This window comes from Hemitrygon akajei, chromosome 23, assembly GCF_048418815.1.
Source record: "Hemitrygon akajei chromosome 23, sHemAka1.3, whole genome shotgun sequence".
In the NCBI taxonomy this organism is placed as follows: domain Eukaryota; kingdom Metazoa; phylum Chordata; class Chondrichthyes; order Myliobatiformes; family Dasyatidae; genus Hemitrygon; species Hemitrygon akajei.
This window is the reverse complement of record NC_133146.1, coordinates 16,656,419-16,673,635: the sequence shown is the minus strand read 5'-3', so window position 1 is coordinate 16,673,635 and position 17,217 is coordinate 16,656,419. Positions and strand designations below refer to the sequence as shown.

Below are 17,217 nucleotides of genomic sequence, written 5' to 3'. Positions count from 1 at the left end.
TTCCTTCTACAAAAGTACATGACCATACACTTCCCAACACTATTCTATCGATATGCTACTTCTTTGCCCATCTTCCTAATCTGTCTAAGTCCTTCTACAGCCTCCCCACTTCCTCAACGTTGCCTGCCTCTCCACCTATCTTCGTATTGTCCACCAGCTTGGTCACAAAGCCATGAATTCTGTCACCCAAGTCATTGACTTATAACGTAAAAAAGAAGTAGACCAAACACTGACCCCTGTGAAACACCGGTGGTGAGGATGGGAGGTTCCCGTTATTCACACCCTTTGCTTCCTGCCGAACAGCCATTGCTCTATTCAATCTTGCATCTTTCCTGTTATATCATGGGTTTTTATCTTGTTCAGCAGCCTTGTGTGCACACTTTGTCAAAGGCCTTCTGAAAATCCAAGTACATAACATTCACCAATTCTCCTTTGTCTATCGTGCTTGGTATTTCCTCAAAGAATTCCAGCAGATTTGTCAGGCAAGATTCTCCCTCAAGGAGATCATGCTAACTTTGGCCTATTTTATCATGAGCCTCAAAGTACCCCCAAACTACATCCTTAACAATCAACTCCGACATCTTCCTAACCACCTTCAGGTTAAATGACCTATGATTTCCTTCTGACATTTGCAAGTTTCCAGTCCTCTGGAACCACGCCAGAATCTATTCATTCTTGAAAGATCATATTTAATGCCTCCACAATCTCTTCAGCTACTTCTTTCAGAACTCTTTCAGGGTGTAGTCCATCTGGTGCAGGAGTCTTATTTACATTCAGGCCTTTCAGTTTTCCAAGCACGTCTCTCTAGTAATAGCAACTGCATTCACTTCTGCCCTCTGACACTCTCGAACTTCTGGCATACTGCTAGTCTCTTCTACAGTAAAGACTGATGCAAAATTGCTATTCAGTTCACCTGGCATTTCCTTGCCCCTAATACTAACTCTCCAGCATCATTTTCCAGCGGTTCAATATCTACTCTCGCTTCTCTTTTACTCTTATATGCCATCTCTTTTGCTTTTCTGTTGGCTTTGATTCTCGTTAGCCACAGCTGTGTCATCCTGCATTTAGAATACTTCTTCTTTGGGATTTATCTATCTTGTACCTTTTGAATTGTTCCCAGAAACTCCTGCATTGCTTTCTGCCACCATCCCTGCTAGCGCTCCCTTCCAATCAACTGGCCAGTTCCTCTCTCAAGCATCTGTAATACCCTTTACTCCACTGTAATACTAATACATCTGATTTTCAGCTTCTCCCTCTCAAATTGTAGGGTGAATTCTATCATATTATGATACTGTGTCCTAAGGATTCCTTTACCTTAATCAAATATGGTTCAATACACAATGCTCAATACAGAACTGCTGATCCCATAGTGGGCTCAACCACAAGATACTCTAAAAAGCCATCCTGTAGGCACTCTACAATTTCTCTCTCTTTGGATCCAGCATCAACTGTACTTACTCAATATACCTGCATATTGAAATCCCCATGACTATCGCAACATTACCCTTTTTACATGCCTTTTCTATCTCCTGTTGTAACTTGTATCCCATATCCTGGCTACTATTTGGCGGACTGTATATAACTCCTATGAAGGCCTTTTAGAGTTTCTTAACTCTACCCACAAGGATTCCAACTTTTCTCTTTCTAAGGATTTTATTTTATTTTTTACCAACAGAGCCACCCAACTCCTTCTGCCTACCTGCTTGTCCTTTTGATACAATATGTGTCCTTGAATGTTAAGCTCCCAACTAAATTTTTTTTCAGCCTCAACACAGTGATCCTCACACCATCATACCTTATTCCGAATACCGCATGCTTTCAAATGTAACACCTTCAGTTCTGTATCTGTCATCCTTTTCAATTTTGTCACCCTTTTACACAATTTTGCCCTATGTGCTACCTGTCCTTCCTGACAGTCTCACTACACACTGCCTCTGCTTGTAAACCAACAACACTATCCTACTCTGTCAGAGGTAGATTTTTTACATAGAGAGTGATGGGTTCATGGAACCCCACCCTCCACTGGGCGGGTGGGGGGGGGGGAGCGGTAGGGCAGATACGTTAGGGGCTTTTGAAGCAACTCTTAGATAGGCACAAGGATGCTAGAAAATGGGGGGGGGGTAATTTAAGAGGGAAGGGTTAGATTGATATTAGAGTAGGTTAAAAGGTTGTACAACATCATAGGCTGAAGGGCTTGCAAGTGCTGTAACGCTCTATATTATGTTTGTCTACTTCAGTACTGGATCAGCTGACTTTTCCTCCTGAACATGTTGATGTCAAATTGCACAGCATCATATTCAGAGATTGGTGTGAGATGTGGAGCTGATAACATCATATGTGATGGAAATTAAACAGTTTGGTGGAGAGTTTTGATTAACATGGCAGTCATCTTAAAAGTCCTAAACTATTTTCATCTATTAACATTATGGCTGGATACCTACTGATAAGTGGAGAAAGCTCGCAGCAAATCTTCAGTCTTAAATTCTGAAGGAAAATCATAGATCTCAACAATGTGGGGAAATTCAGAATCATCTATTTCTTGTTCAGCTGGTTGGTAGTTGTAGTAATTGAAGGGAGGATCTTGAATATTCTTCTTAGACTTACTCTTTGAAGTTAACTGAAAGAGGAAAGGAGAGGTCGTTAGGCACAGATAACGAAAGTTTGAATCAAACAGACATTTCATATACTTATTATGCAATGATGTGAGATTTTAGTTTTTATTTGTTATTTTTTCCTTGCAATATCCCACCACTGATTCCTACTTGCCTGCCACTTTATTTTCTAAGGATGCAACTTATCCTGCTGTTTAAAAAATTCTACAAGGGAAATTTCTCTGTTATTCAAGCAGTGCAGTGAGTTTCACACTAACTACATCTCACACCCATTATACCCAGGGAAGCCAAAGGGGTAAAGATAAGGTCAAAATGCCAGCAGAAACAAAGATGAAGTCCTGCTCTTGGTTGAGAAGACAGGCTTACCTGGTTGGAGGCATAGCAGAATGAGAGGGCAACCTTGTAGACAAGTTTAAAATTTTAAGAGGCATAGGTAAGATGTATGGTAACAGCCTTTTCCTAGGGTAGGGGAGAGCAAAACTAGCAGGCACAGGTTTAGGGTGAGGAGGAAGATTTAAAGGCGCAGCTTTTTCATGCAGAGGGTGGTGAGTATCTGGAAGGAGCTGTCAGAGGAACTGGTGAGTCAGATACAATAGTAATTTAAGAAGCACTTGGACAGGTACATGCGGGGGTAGAAATTGGAGAGATATGGGCTGAATACAGGTAACTGGGACTAGCTAATTCAGCATTGTGGTTGGTATTGACTTGTGTCAAAAGGGCTGTACCCATGTTGTATTGCTTTGTGATCTGTACAATAAAATAATACAATTTATAGTACAAGGGTTTAAAACATGTATTCTCCCATCTTGTGCAAAAAGAAAGTTTTCAATTTTTACTTTTTAATTTTAGATGTACTGTACAGTATGGTAACAAGCCCTTCTGACTCAAGGAGCCCACGCTGCCCAATTACACCCATGACCAATTAACCTACTAACCCATAAGTCTTTGGAATGTGGGAGGAAACTGGAGCTCTTAGAGGAAATCCACACAGTCACAGCAGCAGAATTGAACCTGGATGGCTGGCACTTTTATAGTATTATGCTAACTGCTTTGCTATTGTGTCGCCCCGGAAAGTTAATTTTGAGTAAACTAAATTGTGTACAGCCTTTCCATACAGACAGATACATCCAGACAACACAAACAGAACCAACAGGTTACTTGCAACACACACAAAATGCTGGAGGAAAGGGTCTGGCCCCGAAACATTGACTGTACCCTTTTCCATAGATGCTGCCTGGCCCACTGAGTCTCTCCAGCATTTTCCCTGTGTGTTGCTTGGATTTCCAGCATCTACAGATTTTCTCTTGTTTGTCAATGGATTACTTGCCTAACTGCAACCAAAAATAATTACAAAAAATAATAACACCAAGCTACTGTCAGAAAAGGAAGGGGAGTGTTTGCCTACTTTAAGCACTGTGCTTCATCTTTGAAAAGACAACATTCTGGCATGTTAACACTAGTACTAATTGGATTTCTTTCCTGAGTGTGTCACATTGAGGTGCTGTATTATCCACCTGTCAAAAGAAACAAATATCCGCAGTCTTTGAAGAAGCACGATAATGCAGAATAATGGATGGTGAGGAGCAGCATCGCTGCGGTTTAAATCAACAAACCGGGGCTGTAAGCCACTGAGCCAAAAAGCTCAAGTGGCTTTTAAAGATTTAAATTGGACCTTAGAAATAAATTATGGCCCTTTGCTCATTTTCTATCATAGAATCTAATCATTATTATGGCCTCAATGAATGGAAAACTGTTGAAAGCTAAGCTGAAAGTATTTCAGTAATGGGTAAAACGATTTAAGGTATCAGAGAAGCCTTCCTACATGACCACTTTGATAGTGATGGCATTTTCAGGGACACCCAATACAGCTTCCGGAAAAGAAAACTGTGTTTTATGTATTTTAAGGAATTTTAATTAAAAAGCTACCAGGTTTGAGGAGGAGGGCAAGCAGGTAGAAATATCTGTCTAGATTAGAGGAAGTTCATAGTTTGGCACTTAACTGGAGGTTTCACTTTCAGATGAAATTCTGTGGGATTTCGGTAGTTCATTGGAGTAGATGGCAAATGAATTGAATATCCCTAAGATAAAAGCCTGCATCCAGATCAAATTTCAAAGTAAATTTATTATTAAAGTACATATATGCCACCATATACTACCCTGAGATCCATTTTCTTGAAGGCACTCACACTAGGTCTTGGAGCTTATTGATTAGTTCTGAACTGGTAGTTAACCATATAACAATTACAGCAAGAAAACAGGTCATCCCTTCTAGTCTGTGCCGAATGCTTACTCTCACCTAGTCCCACTGACCCGCACTCAGCCCATAACCCTCCATTCCTTTCCTGTCCATATACCTATCCAATTTTACTTTAAATGACAATACTGAATCTGCCTGTACCACTTCTACTGGAAGCTCATTCCACACAGCTACCACTCTCTGAGTAAAGAAATTCCCCCTCGTGTTACCCTTAAACTTTTGCCCCCTAACTCTCAACTCATGTCCTCTTGTTTGAATCTCCCCTACTCTCAATGGAAAAAGCCTATCCACGTCAACTCAATCTATCCCCCTCATAATTTTAAATACCTCTATCAAGTCCCCCCTCAACCTTCTACGCGCCAAAGAATAAAGACCTAACTTGTTCAACCTTTCCCTGTAACTTAAGTGCTGAAACCCAGATAACATTCTAGTAAATCTCCCTGTACTCTCTCTATTTTGCTGACAAAAAAAATGAAGAACAATTAATGAAGTTAATGAAGAACATCCTGATGTATGTACTCTTCACTGTCCAGCCACTTCAGGACTGAAGGAAAAGCCAATGAAAACACATTTGCTCCTGACCTGTGATACCAACAATATCCCAAGAGGTTTAGGAGCATTGCATTTGGTATGCATGTGCCCAGGAAGTGCTGTGACATCCTGGTATGAATGCAGATTGGACCGGATGCACCAATACTTCAAGCTGATATTGACATGTTGCAAGGATGAGAGCATGTTTGACAAGTGACATTTAACTTAGAAAAACAGTGTTTTCCATCAGGCTTAAAGCCAAATATTCAGACTTTCTGGAGAGAATAAAATTGAAAGCTGTAGTGACAGAGAGAGATAAGGATATTATTGTGAAGCACTGCTTATTCACCAATTTCATGAAGATGCAAATAAAACAAACAAGTTCTAGAATGTATTCACAGGACAATTACTACAACATAAAGATATCATTTTGTCCTTACACACATCTTTAGTGAGAACACTGTGCCAAATTTGGTAATGGTGCCAAAAAGGTTTGCCTGGCTAATGCCTAGTAGAGATTAGGTTTATTTGTCACACATGCCAGAAGACACAGGAGCAATATTAGGCCATTCAGCCAATTGAGTCTGCTCCGCCAGCCCATCATGGCAGATTTATTATCCTTTTCAACCCCATTTTCCTGCTTTCTCCACAAAATCCTTGAGGCCCTTACTAATCAGGTATCTATCAGCCTGCATTTTAAATATACCCAATGACTGCACCTCCATAGCCATCTGTGGCAATGAATTCCACACATTTACCACCCTCTGGCTAAAGAAATTCCTCCTCGTCTCTGTTCTAAAGGGATGTCATTCTATTTTTGAGGCTGTGCCCTCAGGTTCTAGACTCCCCCACTTTAGGGAACATCATCTCCACATTCACTCGATCTAGACCATACAGACCATCTAGACCATACATCATTTGTCTCAAATCAATTGTGAGGACTGCAATGGGCAGCATGCAAGTGTTGCTACACTTATGGTGTCAAAATAGCATGCTCACACTCCCTAACTCTAACTTGTATGTCTTTGGAACATAGGAGGAAACCACAACACCTGGAGGAAGCTCATTTGGGCATGAGAAGAAAGTATAAACTTCTTAAAGACAGCGGTGGGAATCAAATGATTGATGGTGCTGTAAAGTGATTGTGCTAACTATCTTGCTACCATGCCACCTAGTAAGTTTGCCTCTAAGTAATGCAGACAGACATGATGCTGATTTGATTGAGTTTTATAAAATGTCTGCAAATTTCCCAGACTATTCAAAATCTAAATCAATAATCTGATAAGAAAATAATGTGTAATAAATATGTTTGACCAAGAGACAGAAGGAAAAGGTTAAAGGGAAATAAGAGGGGGAAGAGAACAGAACAGTGCAGCACAGTACAGGCCCTTCTGCCCACAATGTTGTGCTTTAATCTAGTCTAAGATCAAGTTAAACTTCCCTCCCACATAGCACTCCATTTTTCTTTCATCCACGTGCCTATCCAAGAACTTCTAAAATGTCCCTAGTATCTTAATCACCACCCCAGCAGCACATTCCATGTGGCAACTACTCTGTAAAAAAAAAACTATCTCTGACATTTCCTGTATACTTTCCTCCAATTAACTTGAAATTATTCCCCCTATTAGCCTTTGCTGCTGTGGAATAAGGATGCTTCTTGTCCACTTGATAACATCTGGAATACCTTTATAAAGTCACCTCTCATCCTCCCTTACAAAGAGAAAATCCTTAGCTCACTCAACATTTCCTCATAAGACATGCTCTCTGATCTAGGCAGCATCCTGGGAAAGAGGTTAGATAAGAATATTTTGAGAGCTAGCGCAGAAACAATGGCCCAAATGGCTGTCTCCTACCATTAATAAAAATCCAATACATATATTGAGAGGCAATGAGAGTTGTGAGGGGGACACAGAAAGACTTCCTCTACTTCCTCACAAGCATAAGGAAATCCAGCATGTTCTGATTGACCCTCACCATTTTTAAAATATAATCGAAGCACCATAAAACGCCTCTTTCCTAGATGCATCACAGCTTGGTATGGAAACTGTTCTACTTAACACTGCAAGAAATTGCAGAAACCTTCTTAATGAGCAGAACATATCCCATTTATCACAAAAACAAGGCCTCCCCTCGTCCATTGACACCTTGCTGCTCTTGAAAAACAGCCAATGCATTGAAAAGCCCCAGCCAACACGGTCATTTTCACTTCCTCCCCTACCTTCCGTTGGGCAGAAGAAACAAAAGCCCGACAACACTTACCACCAGGCTAGGCTCAGGGACAGTTTCTATTCTGCTTTTATAGGATTTTTGAACAGATTTCTTGGATGATGAAGATGAACATTTAATCTCTCAATATGCCTTGCTGAGGACTTTGCATTTTATTTGTGTACTTGTACTGTGCTCTCTCTCTCTCTGTCTAACTGTAACACTATTCTGCATTCTGGTATTGCTTTTCCCTCTGAACTACTTCGATGTCTGGAATGATCTGTCTGGATCTCATGCAAAAAAGCTTTGCACTGTGTCTCTACATGAGACAATAATAATCCAATTATAATAGGATAAAGACAGTCAATGTGAATAAGCAAGGACTTGCAGCTGGAATATAATGTTAAAACATGAAGCTATCTTCTTTGATAGTAAAAGCGAAAAGCCAGCTATTTAAATGATGAGAGATTACCAAATGCTGGTCTTCAGAAGGACTTGAGGTCCTCTATACATGAATCACTGTGAGGTAGCATGCACATTCAACAAGTAATGCACTTGTGGTAGAGAGTGCAACAAAGATATATCAGTTTGTTTTTCCTGGTGGCTCAAGGCAGGGGAATTGTTCTGAGGAGAAATTATGCAGGCTGGCCACACTTCTCATAGAAACAGACAACATTCTTAAGCAGCAATGTAAATGAAACAATTCTTTTTCTCCTTTACTCTTCATTTTTGTTTGTTGGGGCTCAGTTAGTGCCGTGAGAATGGCTCCAGGAGCTGTGTTTTGTTCTGTGTGTGAGATGTGGGAATCCTGGGAGACCTCCAGTCTCCCGGATAACCACATCAGTGCCAGGTGCACTGAGCTGCAGCCCCTCAGAGAACATGTTAAGGAACTGGAGCTGCAGCTCGATGACCCTCAACTCATACGGGAGACTGAGGAAGTAATAAGAGCTACAGGGAGATAGTCACCTCTAAGTCGCAGGAGTCAGGTAACTGGGTGACTGTCAGGAGAAGGAAGGGAAATGGGCTACCAGTGCAGAGTACCCTGTAGCCGTTCTCCTCACTATTTCAGTATGTATACCACTTTGGATTCTGTTCAGGGGAACGATATACCAGGGGAAACCACAGTGACTGGGTCTCTGGCACTCAGGCTGCGACTGTGGTAAAGATTGTAAATTCAGTCAGCTCCATCCTGGACACTAGCCTACAAAGTACACAGGACATCTTTAGGGAGTGGTGTCTCAGAAAGGCAGCATCCATTATTAAGAACCTCCAGCACCCAGGGCAAGCCCTTTTCTCACTGTTACCATCAGGTAGGAGATACAGAAGCATGAAGGCACACATTCAGCGATTCAGGAACAGCTTCTTCCCCTCTGCCATCCAATTCCTAAATGGACACTACCTCACTTTTTTTAAATATACATAAAACCATATAACAATTACAGTACAGAAACAGGCCATCTCAGTCCTTCTAGTCCGTGCCGAACACTTATTCTCACCTAGTCCCACTGGCCCACACTCAGCCCATAACCCTCCATTCCTTTCCTGTCCATATCCCTATCCAATTTTACTTTAAATGACAATACCGAACCTGCCTGTACCACTTCTAATGGAAGCTCGTTCCACACAGCTACCACTCTCTGAGTAAAGAAATTCCCCCTCGTGTTACCCTTAAACTTTTTCCCCCTAACTCTCAACTCATGTCCTCTTGTTTGAATCTCCCCTACTCTCAATGGAAAAAGCCTATCCACATCAACTCTATCTAACCCCCTCATAATTTTAAATACCTGTATCAAGTCCCCCCTCAACCTTCTACGCTCCAAAGAATAAAGACCTAACTTGTTCAACCTTTCCCTGCAACTTAAGTGCTGAAACCCAGGTAACATTCTAGTAAATCTTCTCTGTACTCTCTCTATTTTGTTGACATCTTTCCTATAATTCAGTGACCAGAACTGTACACAATACTCCAAATTTGGCCTCACCAATGTCTTGTACAATTTTAACATTACATCCTAACTTCTATACTCAATGCTCTGATTTATAAAGGCCAGCATACCAAAAGCAAAGTATTCCTGTTGTTGCACATTTAAAAAAATATATTCAATATACGCAATTGATTTACTTGTTGATTTATTATGTTTTTATTTATTTATTTATTTATTTATTTATTTGTTTATTTGTTCACACACTGCTAGATTATGTATTGCATTGAACTGCTGCTACTATGTTAACAAATTTCACGTCACATGCCGGTGATAATAAACCCGATTCTGATTCTGGCTCAGAAGAGAAGAAAGAAGAAAAGATTGAAACAGTGATAGGAGTTTCCATAATTAGAGGAATAGAGACCAGATTCTGTGGATGCGATACCGGCACCTGGATGGTATATTGCTGGAAGGTGTCAGGGTCAGGGACATCTCGAATCAGGTCCATGGTATTCCACAGGGGCAGGATGAGCAGTCAGAAGACTTAGTACCTATTGGCACCAATGACATAGACAGGAAAGGTAAGGAGATCCTGAGAGGGATTTTAGGGAGCTAGGTAGAAAGATGAAAAGCAGGACATCCAGGGTAGTAACCTTTGGATTGCTACATGTGCCATGTGCCAGTGAGGGTAAGAATAGGAGCATTTGGCAGATAACTGCATGGCTGAGGAATTGATATAGGGAGAAGGTGTTCAGATTTCTAGATAACTGGGACTTCTTCTGGGGAAGATATGACTTGTACAAACGGGATGGGTTACACCTGAACTCATGGGCGACCAATATCCTCCCAGGTAGGATTGCTCGAGCTGCTCGGATGGATTTAACTTAATTTGGCAGGGCAATGGAAATCAGAGTGATAGGGTTGAGGACGGGGTAGATGGTTTACAAACAGAGACGGTGTGTAGTGAGACTGCTAGCAAACAGAGGCTGATGATTGGGCAAAACTGCTTTCAATGGGATGAGCTGCAATGTAAAAGAGGGACAAAATCGAAAAGGCAATACAGGAGTGAAGGTGTCACATTTGAATGTGCGCAGTATATGGAATAAGGTAGATGAACATGTAGCACAGTTACAGATTGGCTTGTATGACGTGGGCGTCACTGAATCGTGGCTGAAAGATGATTACAGCTGGGAGCTTAACATTCAAGGATACACATTGTATTCAAAGGATAGTCAGGTAGGCAGAGTGGTAGTGTGGCTCTATTGGTAAAAAATGAAATCAAATCCTAAGAAAGAGGTGACATAGGATGCATGGTGGAAAATTATTGTGGGTGGAGCTAAGAAACTGCAAGGGTAAAAAGACCCTGATGGAAATTGTATAGAGACCTTCAAACAGTAGCAAAAATATGGGCTACAAATTATAATGGAGATAGAAAGTGCATGTCAAAGGGGCAATGTTATAATCGTCATAGGGGATTTCAATATGCAGGTAGCTTGGTAAAATCATGTTGGTTGTGGATCCCAAGAGAGGGAATTTGTAGAATGCCTATGAGATGACTTTTTGGTGCAGCTCATGGTTGAGTCCACTGGAAGATCAGCTATTCTGGATTGGGTGTGTGTAATGAACTAGAATTGATTAAAGAGCTTAAGGTAAAGGAACCCTTTGGAGTCAGTGGTCATAATATGATAGAATTCACCCTGCAGTCTGAGAATGAGAAGCTAAAGTTATCAGTATTATAGTGGAGTAAAGGGAATTACAGAGGCATGTAAGGAGCAGGCTCCAAATTGATTTTAAGGGGACACTAGTTTGGATGACAGCAGAACAACAATGGCTGGAATTTTTGGGAGCAATTCATAAGTTACTGGACAGATACATCCCAAAGAAGCTGTAGCATTCTAAACGTAAGATGAGGCAATCATGGCTGACATGGGATGTCAAACCCAACATAAAAGCCAAAGAGAGGACATATAATAGAGAATAATTAGAATTAGAGGATTGGGAAGCTTTTAAAAACCTACAGAAGGCAACTAAAAAGACAAAAAGAAAGAAAAGATGGAATACTAGTGTACGCTAACTAATAATATTAAAGAGGGTATCAACATTTTCTTCAGATATATATAAAGAGTAATAGAGAGGGGACAGTAGATATCGGACTGCTGGAAAATTATACTGGAGAGATAGTAATGGGGGACATAGAGATGCAGAAGAACTGAATAAGTATTTTGCAACAACTTCATTGTAAAAGACACTAGCAGTTTGCTGGATGTTCAAGAGTGTCAAGAGGCAGAAATAAGAGAAGTTGCCTTTACTAAGGAAACTGAAAGGTCTGAAGGTACATAAATTACCTGGACCAGATGGTCTAATTCTGAAATAGGTGGCTGAAGAGATTGTGGAGGCATTAGTAATAATTTTTCAAGAATCAATAGAGACTGCCATGATTCTGGAGGATTGGAGAATTGCAAATGTTACTCCACTCTTCAAGAAGGAAGAGAGGCAGAAGAAAGGAAATTATAGGCCAGTTAGTCTGACTTCAGTGGCTGGAAAGATGTCAAAATCCATTGTTAAGGATGTGGTTTCAGGTTACTTTAAGGCACATGATAAAATATGCCAGCATGGTTTCCTTAAAGGAAAATCTTGCCGGCCAAATCTGTTGGGATTCTTTGAAGAAATAACAAGCCAGTTAGACAAAGGGGAACTGATGCACGCTGTGTTCTTGGATTTTCAGAAGACATCTGACAAGGTGACACGCATGAGGTTGCTTAACAAGTTATGAGCCCATGGTATTACACGAAAGATAGAGAATTAGCTGATTGGCAGTAGGCAAAGAGAAGGAATAAAGGGCTTTTCCTGGTTGGCTCCTTGTGTATAGTGGCATTTTGCAAAGGTCTGTATTGGGACCACTTCTTTTACGTTATGTATCAATAATTTGGGTGACAGAATGGATAGCTTTGTGGGCAAGTTTGCAGATAGAACAAATATAGATGGAGAGGCAGGTAGTACTGAGGAAGCAGAGAGGCTACAGAAGGACTTACACAAATTAGGAGAATGGGCAAAGAAGTGGCAAATGGAATACAGTGCCAGGAAGTGTATTGTCATACACTTTGGTAGAAAAAATAAAAACATAGACTATTTTCGAAATGGAGATAAACTTCAAAAACCTGGCGTGCAAAGGGACTTGGTAATCCTTGCACAGGACTCTCTAAAGGTTAATTTGCAGGATGACTTTGTAGTGAGGAAGGCAAATGTGATGTTGGCAATCATTTCAAGAGAACTAGAATATAAAAGCAAGGCACTGGTGAGGCCTCACTTGGAATATTGTGAGCAATTTTCTTATCTAAGAAGGGATGTGCTGAGATTGCAGAGGGTTCAAAGGAGATTCGCAAAAATGATTCTAGTATTCAAAGACTTGTCATATGAGGAATGTTTGATGACTCTGGGCTTGTACTCACTGGAAGTTAGAAGAATGAGGGGGTCCTCATTGAAACCTATCAAATGTTGAAAGGCCTCGATAGAGAGGACGTGGAGAGTATGTTTTCGATGGTGGGGGGAGTCTAGGACAAGAGGAAACAGCCTCAGAATAGAGGGATATGGCGATGAGAAGGAATGTCTTTAGCCAGAGAGTGGTGAATCTGTGGAACTGATTGCCACAGGCACATGTGGACGCAAAGTCATTGGGTATATTTAAGATAGAGGATGATAGGCCCTTGATTAGTCAGGGCATGAAGGGCCACAGGGAGAAGGCAGGAGATTGGAGCTGAGAGGGAAATGGATCAGCCATGATGAAATGGCAGAACCAACTCAATGGGCCATATGGCCTAATTCTGCTCCTATATCTTATGGTATTATGGACGATGCTTCCCCTTGATTGGAAGTTTAAAATTGGGACAACAAAACAAAGCATAAACCACTCTTTTTACAAAGAAATGAATGAATTTTTGGGATTCACCGCACAAGAGGGATGTAGAGCTTCAGTTTGGTGTATATTTTAGACAAATTTTTGAGAAGAATCAGGAGATATGGGATTAGTGCAGAAAAGAAACACTGAGATAAAACATGAGCCAGGAACACTTAAATAGCAGAACTGACATGAGGGGAAGACCAGCCTACACTTACTTACAATGTTCAAATTCAAAGTTCAAAGTGCATTTATTATCAAAGTATGTATGCGGTATATAACCCTGAGATTCGTTTTACAGACAGCCGCAAAGCAAAACCATGGAACCCATACAAAGAAAAATATCAAGCCCCCGCTGCATAAAAAAAATGACCCAATGACAACAAAAAACATTAATGCCTCTCCACATGCAAAAAACAAATCTCGCATACTGTAACAAGAAAGAACGAACAAAACACAAAATCAATAGAGTCTAATCGAACTACAGTCCAATCTGCAAACCATAGACCCAGTATTTCTTTACCCTTCTCAGGCAGCATCAAGAAGAGAGGGAGATAATTTGAAAGCAGGAGTTTTCCATTGGATGCAGCAGGACCAGCACATGCAGACACCTTCCTCTGGCAGCAGCGAGCAAGAGGCTGGTAGACAGTGCTGAACATTCACTCGCATTCCGCATTTGCCTTGATGTTTCAATCTTCCTTGATGGTTTAATTGGTGAGAGATGAAGTCAATCATAGGCCCCACACACTGCCTCTGAGCTTCTTGGCCTCAAAGCAGCTTGCCTCCTGGAACTTTTTGGAGACAGCAAAATGCCAGATTGCTCAATTGGCCCAAAAACACACCATCAAACTGTAAATCACAGGCTCCCGCAGTGCCAGAACCACATATAAAAAAAAGGGAAGATGTAAAAGAAGTGAAAGAAACAGCTTCACGGACCATCTGAAAAACGTCACCCATGGAAGCATTGTTTGTTGGTGCCATCTTGACCCGATTATTTAATGCCTCAATTGCTAGCCTTTGCTCTTTGAAAATTATTCTCATTTGAATCAGAAAGATCACAGTTTAAGTAAGGAACATACCTAGGTTTGACATTTGGCAGTAATAAAGGATGACTACTTTATACAGAATAGTACAACACAGTACAGGTCCATTGGCCAACAATGTTGTGTTGACCCTTTTTATTTCCCACATAGCCCTCCATTTTTCTTTCATCCACCTGGCTATCTTAAATGTTCCAAATGTATCTGCCTCTACCACCTGCTGTGTACAAGAACTCCTTCGTAAGGAGTTCTTTCTTTCGGATTAGATGCTGCACCACCAACTAGTCTGACCTTTCAGGTGGACTTTGCAAAATGATCACCAACTTCTCCAGGAATACCGATGAACACTTTTCAAAGACAGCAGCAGTTTGACAGATTGCAGGGACGAACAAGACATTCAATCACCAAGACCTAAGATAATTTGGCTGCAAAACCATTCCCTGCACTTCAAACATGCCTCATTCGTGGCATCGTAGTGTAGGATGTCCTGGAGTCAGTAAAAGCTCTATATAAATGCAAATTCCCTTCCTTTCCCTGTTTAAAAGATTTGCCTTAAAATCAGAGAATAAAGGCATGAAATGTATAAAAATTCTCTTTTGCATGCTAAATTATTTAATTAAAATATTGATTTCCTAATTATGACCAATCCAGTACAAATCTCCAGTCCTTGTATAATCTTTAGAATGGAACACTCCAATGTAATTGCCTCTGTGGCTATATACTTGAGGCTTATAAATACAGAAATAAAATTAAATAGCACAAAATCATCCAATCTGATCATTAACTTGCACTGGTGACACATCAGAAATACCTCAGAACATTTTACAGTACTGAGAAGAAAAAAAACTTCAATATTTTACTATCAGACTTCCTTTTGTGCTTTGAACATGTACACTAAAATGAAAATTACAACCAGAAAACAACCAGAAAGGAGCACCGTAAAATGAATCTATCATTCTGACACACAGAACTGATGGAGCATTCCAGCTTAGTTAGAGCACATGAATGAAAGTTGCTGATCAAGAATGTTACCAGCATCACAGGAAAAGCATGATAAATGGGCGATGCAAAGCTGTTGCCACCACTGTTGCAATGTGCGAGGGATGAGTCTGGTCGTGTACTACGCCGCTTGTTAGCCCTTTTACATCCTCTGCTACTGGCAGCTGTTTATTAGTCACCGTGCTCTAACCCCCACCATCCACGTTGCCTATATACTCAAGCTGTTTTGTTTGCAGCTTTGCAGATTCTGGCAGAATGCAGTCAACGAAGGTTTTGTTTTCTGGAGACTGCTTCTAATACCATCTCCCTCAGCAGTGGGCATCCAATATACCCATCCTCATTGCAACTGGGAAGAAAAAAGACTTTGCCCACTCAGCTGAATTATAACTGACTGAAAGAAGAATTCTTTGTCCAAGCAAAAAAAAGTTCAAAGAAAATGAATAATTGTCACACATTGTTTATTTATTTATTGTGATATGGCGTGGAATAGGCCTTCCAAGCTGCGCTGCCCAGCAAGCCCTGACTTAACCCTAGATTAATCAGAGGACAATTTATAATGACCAAGGAGGAAACTGAAGCACCCAGGGGAAACCTACTCATTCCATGGGGAAAACGTACAGACTCCTTACAGATGATGTTGGAACTGAACTCTGACGCCCAGAGGTGTAATAGTGTTGCACTAATTGCTATGTTACTGTGGTACCCCACAATTGCTTTGTATGCTACGATTTTCTTCCCAGGTTGTGAACAGCAGTGTCTTAAAAATCTGCTTCTGTCTCTCAGAGGTTCCAGGAAAGGTCTGGAACATCTGCAGCTTAGTCATTTTATAGGAGATGAGCAATGTTACAAGGAGTACTACTAAGTTATAACATTCCGTTTATTCTTAAGGAAATAGAACATAAATCATTACTGTGCAGGAACAGACCATTTGGCCCATGATGTCTGTAATGAGCATTGTATCTTCCACCTGCATGTAAGGCTATTAGATAAAGAGCAGAATAAGGATATATGGCCCATTAAGTTTGCCCACCCTTCAATTACAATCGATTTTTTAAATCACATTCTCCCTTCTCCCTGTAACTCTTAATCCCTTTACCAATCAAGAACATACTAATCTCTGTCTTAAATATACCCAATGGCTTGGCTTCCATAGCCCTCCATGGCGACAAATTCCACAGACTTTGGCTGAAGAAATTCCTGCTCATCTGAGTTCTAAAAGGACTATTCTAGAAACCAGCCCTAAGACTCTTCCACTAATGGAAACACCCTCCCCATATCAACTCATTCCAGGCCTTGCAGTATCTGGTAGGTTTCACTGGAATTCCTTTCATCTTTCAGCATTCTATCGAGTAATGGCCCAGAGGCATCAAATGCTCATCACAGAGTTAGCGTACACGATCCCTTTCTCTACATTCCCTACTGATTCATGTGCCTATCCAAAAGCCTTTTGCCACATCACTTCCAACCCAGGAAGCCCATTCCAGGCACCCGCAACTCTGTGAAAAACAAACCTGTTCCACACATTTCCTTTAAACCTCTCAACTCAAATGTATGTCTGTAGGTATTTGACATTTCTACCCTGGAAAAAAAGATTCTGATTGTTTACTCAATCTATACCCCTCAGGATTTTATAAACTTCTATCTGGTGGTGTTAGGTAAATTGAAGGGATTAAAGGCAGATAAATCCCCAGGGCCAGATGGTCTGCAACCCAGAGTGCTTAAGGAAGTAGCCCAAGAAATAGTGGATATATTAGTG

General features: G+C 40.8%; 1 protein-coding gene across 7 annotated transcripts in view; it reads right to left on the bottom strand.

Annotated features, from left to right (window-relative positions):
- r3hcc1l (R3H domain and coiled-coil containing 1-like) overlaps nucleotides 1–17,217 on the bottom strand; it is a 315,233-nt gene that overhangs the window by 160,623 nt on the left and 137,393 nt on the right. For all 7 annotated transcript variants that reach the window (XR_012096079.1, XM_073027035.1, XM_073027037.1 and 4 more), the window contains one exon: nucleotides 2,442–2,617. Coding sequence is in view for 6 of the 7 variants with exons in the window: in XM_073027035.1 (XP_072883136.1) it covers nucleotides 2,442–2,617 (176 nt within the window). In the remaining variant the exon portion in view is untranslated. The remainder of the gene's footprint in view (nucleotides 1–2,441; nucleotides 2,618–17,217) is intronic.